Below are 6980 nucleotides of genomic sequence, written 5' to 3'. Positions count from 1 at the left end.
TAATTCTGCATAAATTGATCTGCATTGCTGCCATTCAAAGCCTAAAAATGATGTAGTCCATTTTTTATTCAGTATGAAAAATAATATAGATCTGCATGCAGATTATCATTTTTTTATTCTAATTTTAATCTGTGTTTTTTAAAACATGAATGGTAAATAAAATGCAAATGATCCTTACATGCATTTACTCTGTGAAGGTTAAGGACCATTTTTCTGGGAGTTCTCTTATTTAAGTCTCCTTTAATTTATCTCGTGATCGCTTTTCACTTTACAGCCCCATTCTTCAGGACAACTGTTTCTTTTTTTGTTTTCTCACTTTTTGCAACAACTAAAATATTTATCAATTGATTCCAATTTAAATAGTGTAAGTCATGATTTTTGGCTTGAGTAAAGTATTCTATCAAATACATCCTTTCAGAAACGAGATAATTCAATTTAGCAAGTGCAACAAAAAAACAAAACAAAACAAAAAATAGAGTTTTACTTGATGGGCCTTCTTTTTCAATGGGTCCTAACCTTTTTCAGTTTTCATGATGTCTCTCTGCAATGCCAATCCCCACTTCGTCTTCTTCTTGTTGTTGCGTCTCTCTGCTTTTCAAAGTTTCAGCCTTTTTGAGTCGAGTGGTTCTCTTACGATGTGCACGGCCTTGTCTGTGTTGCTCCCACTCGTGTCTTCCTCTTAGTACCTTGTTTCCACAAGCCTGCTTCAACAAAAAATGTGTTCAGCATATATATAGAGATCCTACTTGATGTTAAGAGACATTGAACACAGAACTAATTGTTACCTCACAAACATATTGACTCCATAGATCTCTTTCAATTGACTTTGAATCATGACCCAATTCAGTTTCTGTCTTCAAGAAACACCTCAAAATCTCTGACGCAGGTTTAACCACTTGCGCATCCCATGACTCTTCAGATTTGCCTTCAAGAACAATAGAACAGACCAACAAGATAGACTCTTAAAAGTTTGTTCTTCCAAGTAGAGATTTGGTATCTTAAGTCGAAACAATTGATGAAACAAATAATGTTTACTTAGTAAGCACTCTGTTGCATCAATGTGATGAATATTCCAGCCGAAGATCATTTGTAGCCGATTGATTCTCCTTTTCTGAAACACAAACATATGAAATGCTTCAGATATGATCAATTCCATAAGTTACGAGAGCTTCACAAACTTACTTGACGACGAAGGAGCCTTCTTGTATTTAACTTCACCCTATCAATTGCTTCATCTAACATAATCCTCAACTTATCATCTTCTGGAAAATCCAGAATCTTCCTCAGATTCTCCTTCATAACCTTATCATCCTCGCTTGAGCTCGTTAACTGACCAGCACCTCTGTTAGAGAGATACATACTCAGGAAATCTTCAAACTCTCTGACACCTATGGACTGCCTTATACCTCTCGTATAGTCAGCTCCTGGTTTGTAGATGTCATATACTTCATCAAGTAGTCCAGCATCTACCATGGAATCTACTCTTTCTCCAACATATCTATCCAGTACCGAGGTTTCAGCGTCCATACATAAAAAACAGTAATCGAAACGAGAGGCATCGATGCATCCCCAGTTCTGCCCTGCCGCATACATTAGTTAAATTAACTTCTCAAAGCAGTTAAGGTAATGTTACATGTAAGAGACAAACCCAAATCCAATTGCAAAAATCTCGAGGTAAAGAGGAAGAGACACACCTCTGCAGTCTTTCCCTGATATAGCTTGCTCGGAAGAACTCCTTTACTAGCATGCAAGCTCAGGTATTGATTAATCTACAAAACATCGGAACAGAGTGAGTAAACCAGAAACTCTGTAAAGACCACAAAAGCCATACAAATCAAGGTCTTTGGCTATTAATACATAAGAAAATCAAGATAGCAAATCAAGAAATCTCACTTTTCTGTGATTGTTAGGGTGAATTCTGTTTGCTGCCACAGGATCAAGCTCTTTAAGAAGTTCATAGCCATCACTAAAATCATTTCTCCCAGAGATAGACACAACATCCAACGCTTCATTAGCCACTGTCAGCAGAAAAGTCTCTCAATTATCCGGTTAGAATTATTAATTTTGTTGATAAAGATTCTAGATACCTGAAGCGACGACATTTGAACAGCACTCCTCGATATCTTCAGCTGAATCATCAAGAAGAAACTTACTCACAACAGCCTACAATGAAGAACATTAATAAGATAAAACAACGGTGTTAAACAACGGTTATATCATACAATGCTCTTGCCACAAAACCAGACATGGCTTAATAAACCAACCAGCAAGATTGATGATTACCTGTATATAATAGTTTGTTCCTCCAACAAGAACTGGAATGTGATTGCGAGAAAGAATCTCCTCAATAAGCTGAAAGAAAACAATCGTAAACAACACAATGTGATTCTCCAAAATAAATAGGAAAACAAATCATCGAGTTTAACACCATAACATATATGGCTCTAGGCTCTACACAACCCTCTTATATAATTATCAGATTCTCCATAAGAACACATTAACAGAAGAAATTTCAATAAGCCGGAAAAAAGCAATCACATACGACCAAAACATTGTGACTTTTTCCATATCATAAACTCAATGTGATTGCGAGTAAGGATCTCCTCAATAAGCTAAAACAAAACAACCAAAAACATTACTTAGAAGGTGATGCTGATGCAGAACAACAAAATGTGATTCTTTCAAGTAATGGGGACACAAAACATTGAGTTTAACACCATAACGAATGTGTCTCTAGTCTCTACACAATCATTATCAGAATCTCCATAAGAACATAAAAGAAGAAACTTTAAGATGCTCACAGGAATGGTGAAGTCTCGAAAATCCTTAGCAGTGAACTCCATATCTGGACTCACCGTGCCTAGTAGATGATGAGGCACTCCTAAAAAAATAAAAATCACTCGAAATTTTTCACAATCAGAGCTTTCAGAATCGAGCTACAAAGAGAATTCAGAATTTAAATGAAACCTTTCTGCTCGTTGATGGTGACTTTATTGGTGAGAACGTCGAGGCCACTGTAGATCTGCATTGCGTCGGCGTTAATGATCTCCACCGGAAATTGAGACGCCAAGTCAACGGCTAGCTTCGATTTCCCAGATCCTGTTGGACCCATTATCACAACCACCTTCGCTTTCTTCTTCTTCTTTTCGTCGATTCCGCCATTGTTAGGGTTTAACAACATCGCTTCGTCGGAAGTAAGAAAACACTCTCTCTCTTCTCCCTCACTCTCTCCTCCGGTTGTTCAACTTGTCAATTTTAACCGGAGTATACAGAAAATATCAAACCGGAAAATAGGTCCGGTTAATAACTTAACTGCTTTCAATTCGGTCTGGTTTGGTTTGATAAAACTAATAAAAAGGCCGATTTATCGGCCCAACACGCGTGGTTCGCTACATAAGCTTTAGGTTAGACCAAGTCCATTAGAGTTTTTTAAGAGGTTTAGTATTGGGTTTGTTAGCAATTATTGGATAAAAAATAAATAAAAAATGCCAAATACATAACAAACGATCCTTAGAAAAGGATTTTAAGGAGCAATCCATACAAAGTTTGTTCAAATAGGTGTAAAGTGCTCATTGGTATTCGATTAAAAAACAATTGAGATTGGTTCTTTCTCCAAATATGGACCATAAATTGTCCACCATTTTTTCTCTCTATCAATATAATACATAAAAAAAATGAAACTCATTTTCTCTCCATCGATTTAATAAATTGTCGACCACTGTTCATTAATTAATTTAATATTCTTAAAAACTCTAAAGACGAATTATCTAATGGACATGCTCTTAAGGCTCTTCTGCTCTGACAAAAGTCACAAAATTATAAGAATCTATTTGCAGGGTGGATAATCTTTTAACTATATCAGCTAGTTTTCTATAAAAAAAATTTCTTTTTGAAATCTTTCTGAAACTGCATTCATTTTTCTTATTGTGATCGGTTTTTGGCTTTTAGATGACAAAGAAAAGGAAAAGGAAGAAACTTGATCTTGAATCGGATGCCATTTTCGATATGAATCCCATGAGATCTATCAGCATGCTGAATCCTTAGACAAGTTGATTGAGTTCATCCCTGCGAGATTCTATCTGCCCATGAAACATGAAAAGAAGTGGTTTCGTTTCAAGGTCTTATCTGACCACTCTTGATTTGTAGAAACAGAAGCTGTAAAATGAATAAAGCCCGGTAATGAGACAGATATCAAGCCTATGATTGCTGGTTTCAAGAAGATGATACATATAAGAGGAAGATAGACTCAAGTTCTTGAGGTTTGGGAATTCAATGTTGTTGAAGAGGCACTTAAAAATCTTACGTATGGTTATGTCAAGATTGGTGACGATGATGATGATGAGGAATATGGGATAAACAGAAAAGAAAAAGATAGTTTCTTAGGCAAAAGAGCTTGAAATAGCAATTAAGTTAAAAGATTTTAAAGAAAGATGGGGATGTTGTAGCAAAGAAGAACTTGTGGCAAGCGGCTATAAGCAGAGCTGTTGTTATCAAGATTCTTGATGATCTAAAGCTATTGAAGAATAGAATCCACAAGGGAAAGAAGAGGCGCGAAAAGAATGCAGAGAAGTGGAAGGAAATAATTGAAGGGCAACAAAAGGTTAAGGTGAAGAAACAGCAAAAGAGATCATGAGAGAATATTTTTGAGAGGATTCCAGAGATGATGATGAAGAAGATTGCCAAGAGTTATGTTTAGTTTCATCTATTACTGAGTTTTGTAGCCTTATTTATTTATTTTTTTTCCATATGCTTATCTGCATTATATCTACATTGAATGAGGAATGTTTTGTAAGAAATTTTGATAGAGGTTAAAGTCGCATAGCCTAAGACATATTGCTTTTACAATTTACAGACCAATTACACAACTTGCATATTTTTCTGGAACATTGTCACAACACATGAAAGCATAAGAATGTGAGATTATACCGAATCATTAAACACATTTCTTCTAAGGTTTTCAGAATCAGAAAAATAGTTTTGATCACAAAGACAAGCAAATAATATATTGAATCAAACAATTAAAAGCTGCAGAAGAGATATTAAAAAAAAAAAGCTTGGCTGCTTTTTGCAACCTTTGATTTGTCATCCATCTTGTGTTAGCGACTTAGCGTAGCGAAATATCAATGCTTTTGCTGAGTTCCTCAAGCTTTGACATCCGAAGTTTCTCGCTTTCAGTAACAAGCTGAACACATTTCATACCGAAAAAAATATTCAGAAAACAACAATCCTTATCAAAGAAAGATGGAGACAGAATGTTTCACCTCAACAAGTTTGCTAACAAACATAGCTTTCTCTTTGTTCTTTTCATTGTAAGCTTCAAGGGCTTCTTTGAATTCCTTCTCCTGAGTAAACAACAACCATTGAGACAAGATTCTGCAAGAAAAGATTAATGAACACATCTTTAACACACAATAATTACCTTTCTTTGACAACTCTGTCCTAAAGGCTTGAGCTCTCGGTTAATAGCATCGACTCTTTTCCTTAACGCGGATATCTCCTTTCGCATTGGATCGGTAAGAGCTTCTAGCTCCTGAAAAGTGTTATAACCACAAACTCTCTCAAAAATGGAAAAAAAAGAAACAACAAATCTTTGTCTAAGTTCTTGAAAATGTTAAAATCAAACTTACTTCTCGAATCTCAGCTAATCTTCTAGTGGCTTCCTCAGCGAGTCCAAGCTTTGTTTTGACCCTATCCTTAACCTCCATTTTCCTCCTCTCAATCTCATCTTCCTTTGCCTTAAACAAAGCCAAAGCAGAACGTGAAAGCTCCTCTTCTTTGTCATCAATCATGGGACTGCCATTGATGCTCTTGATGCGTTGAATATATGGCGATTGTGGCTGTTCCAAGATCTGTCTTGTCGTTGCCATTATTCCTCAGATTTTTTTTTCTTTCTTTCTCTTCCTCAATAAAGGAGATGATTTGTTATATAACCCAAGACTTGGCATTAAGAGCCTATCAAAACTCATTATCATGTTGCTTCTATTTCTTTAGCTTACTAAAGGTGTCACGGCTGTAAAATGACTAAAGTGCCCTCATGGTCAAACACACCATGACTGATTAACCATCTATTTTAGACCGATTTAGAGACTTAAGAGGTCCAATCCATATTTTCTATTGAATACATTTAGTTTGGCTCATAGTAAGGTGTAGAAAAAAAGAATACCAAGTGGGGCTAAAGCTCTAGTAGGTTAACATGTTTCTTTTCAATTGGTAATTTTAACAACTTTCTTGAGTTTAGTTTATTTGAAACAGGTAGCTAAAATGTTATTCTCACTGTTTGGTTACCAATCCATAAATAAGACAAAGATGTACATAGATAAAGTAGGCAAATGTATGGATTAAATTTAGAAACAAATGTTAGGTGTGTGGTTGAAGGCAGAACAGAAAAAAAGAAAGGATATTATAATTTTGCAGTTGAGTTTATAAGAAGATCAAATTGAAAATAACAGATATAAATATTTCTTCTTTTTTTCTTTATAAAAGTAAAAGCCAAAATAAAGATGTTTCGTGCAATGGAAAGATGAGTGCTTGTAATGGAAGGCTTCTTGTAATGTGGAGGAGACAGTAAAATATGGGAGTACTGTCACCTGTGGCTGAAACTTAGGGGGAAAGCAATCGTTTACATATATATATGTATATCATCAATTTAAAGTATGAAAGTTGAAACATTTTGGTATATTGACATAACATATAACATAAAAAATGTGTCAGTTTAATGACTAGTGTCATCGTTATCATTTCATATAGGTTTAACTAAATTAGCCTGTATCATTGAACAATTTATAAATATATTATTGGATATATCATTTTAGTTTTTAGAAAAGTTATTTATCAAAAAAAAATTTAAGTAAAAAATGTGAAAGATTTCAGACAAAGAAATTGATGTCTTTTGAATTACAAATGGTATACGTATTTACAATCCACATACAGTTAAAAGTATTAAAACGCTTCAGTATAGACAAGGAAATTATTTTAGTATC

At 34.9% G+C, this 6980-nt stretch overlaps 3 protein-coding genes across 3 annotated transcripts; 1 reads left to right on the top strand and 2 right to left on the bottom strand.

Moving 5' to 3' along the window:
• Nucleotides 1-383: 383 nt before the first annotated feature.
• LOC18027317 (tRNA dimethylallyltransferase 2) lies at nucleotides 384-3214 on the bottom strand. The gene is made up of 10 exons (XM_006409720.2): nucleotides 2968-3214; nucleotides 2802-2881; nucleotides 2284-2352; nucleotides 2088-2163; nucleotides 1894-2018; nucleotides 1695-1769; nucleotides 1183-1575; nucleotides 1036-1111; nucleotides 786-925; nucleotides 384-701 (listed from the first exon to the last, which is right to left on the bottom strand). Exons 1-10 carry the CDS (start codon nucleotides 3179-3181, stop codon nucleotides 522-524), a joined length of 1428 nt encoding a protein of 475 aa, XP_006409783.1. The 5' UTR covers nucleotides 3182-3214; the 3' UTR covers nucleotides 384-521.
• Nucleotides 3215-3770: 556 nt separating this feature from the next.
• Nucleotides 3771-4696, top strand: LOC112081499. Its single transcript, XM_024148259.1, is given in 6 exon segments — nucleotides 3771-3787; nucleotides 3963-4014; nucleotides 4017-4118; nucleotides 4245-4361; nucleotides 4363-4413; nucleotides 4415-4696. Coding segments are annotated over 6 exon segments (621 nt in total).
• Nucleotides 4697-4896: 200 nt separating this feature from the next.
• Nucleotides 4897-5954, bottom strand: LOC18027316 (RAB6-interacting golgin). Its single transcript, XM_006409719.2, has 4 exons — nucleotides 5628-5954; nucleotides 5420-5530; nucleotides 5262-5342; nucleotides 4897-5182 (listed from the first exon to the last, which is right to left on the bottom strand). The coding sequence occupies exons 1-4, from the start codon at nucleotides 5865-5867 to the stop codon at nucleotides 5105-5107; spliced, it is 510 nt and encodes a 169-aa protein (XP_006409782.1). The 5' UTR covers nucleotides 5868-5954; the 3' UTR covers nucleotides 4897-5104.
• Nucleotides 5955-6980: the final 1026 nt, after the last annotated feature.

The sequence above is a fragment of the Eutrema salsugineum genome, unplaced genomic scaffold (assembly GCF_000478725.1).
Source record: "Eutrema salsugineum unplaced genomic scaffold, Eutsalg1_0 scaffold_10, whole genome shotgun sequence".
NCBI lineage: Eukaryota > Viridiplantae > Streptophyta > Magnoliopsida > Brassicales > Brassicaceae > Eutrema > Eutrema salsugineum.
The sequence above is the reverse complement of the archived record's forward strand: the minus strand, read 5'-3'. Positions and strand labels throughout refer to the sequence as shown.

What these genes read in the sequence shown, in the direction of transcription:
- LOC18027317 (XM_006409720.2), bottom strand. Translation starts at nt 3,181, where the DNA reads ATGTTGTTAAACCCTAACAATGGCGGAATCGACGAAAAGAAGAAGAAG. An exon ending in TTCGAGACTTCACCATTCCT is followed by an intron (nt 2,353 to 2,801) that starts GTGAGCATCTTA and finishes GTTTTCTTTCAG; the next exon opens with CTTATTGAGGAGATTCTTTC. An exon ending in GAACAAACTATTATATACAG is followed by an intron (nt 2,164 to 2,283) that starts GTAATCATCAAT and finishes TCTTCATTGTAG; the next exon opens with GCTGTTGTGAGTAAGTTTCT.
- LOC18027316 (XM_006409719.2), bottom strand. Translation starts at nt 5,867, where the DNA reads ATGGCAACGACAAGACAGATCTTGGAACAGCCACAATCGCCATATATT. An exon ending in GATTAGCTGAGATTCGAGAA is followed by an intron (nt 5,531 to 5,627) that starts GTAAGTTTGATT and finishes AACACTTTTCAG; the next exon opens with GAGCTAGAAGCTCTTACCGA. An exon ending in GACAGAGTTGTCAAAGAAAG is followed by an intron (nt 5,343 to 5,419) that starts GTAATTATTGTG and finishes TTGTTTACTCAG; the next exon opens with GAGAAGGAATTCAAAGAAGC.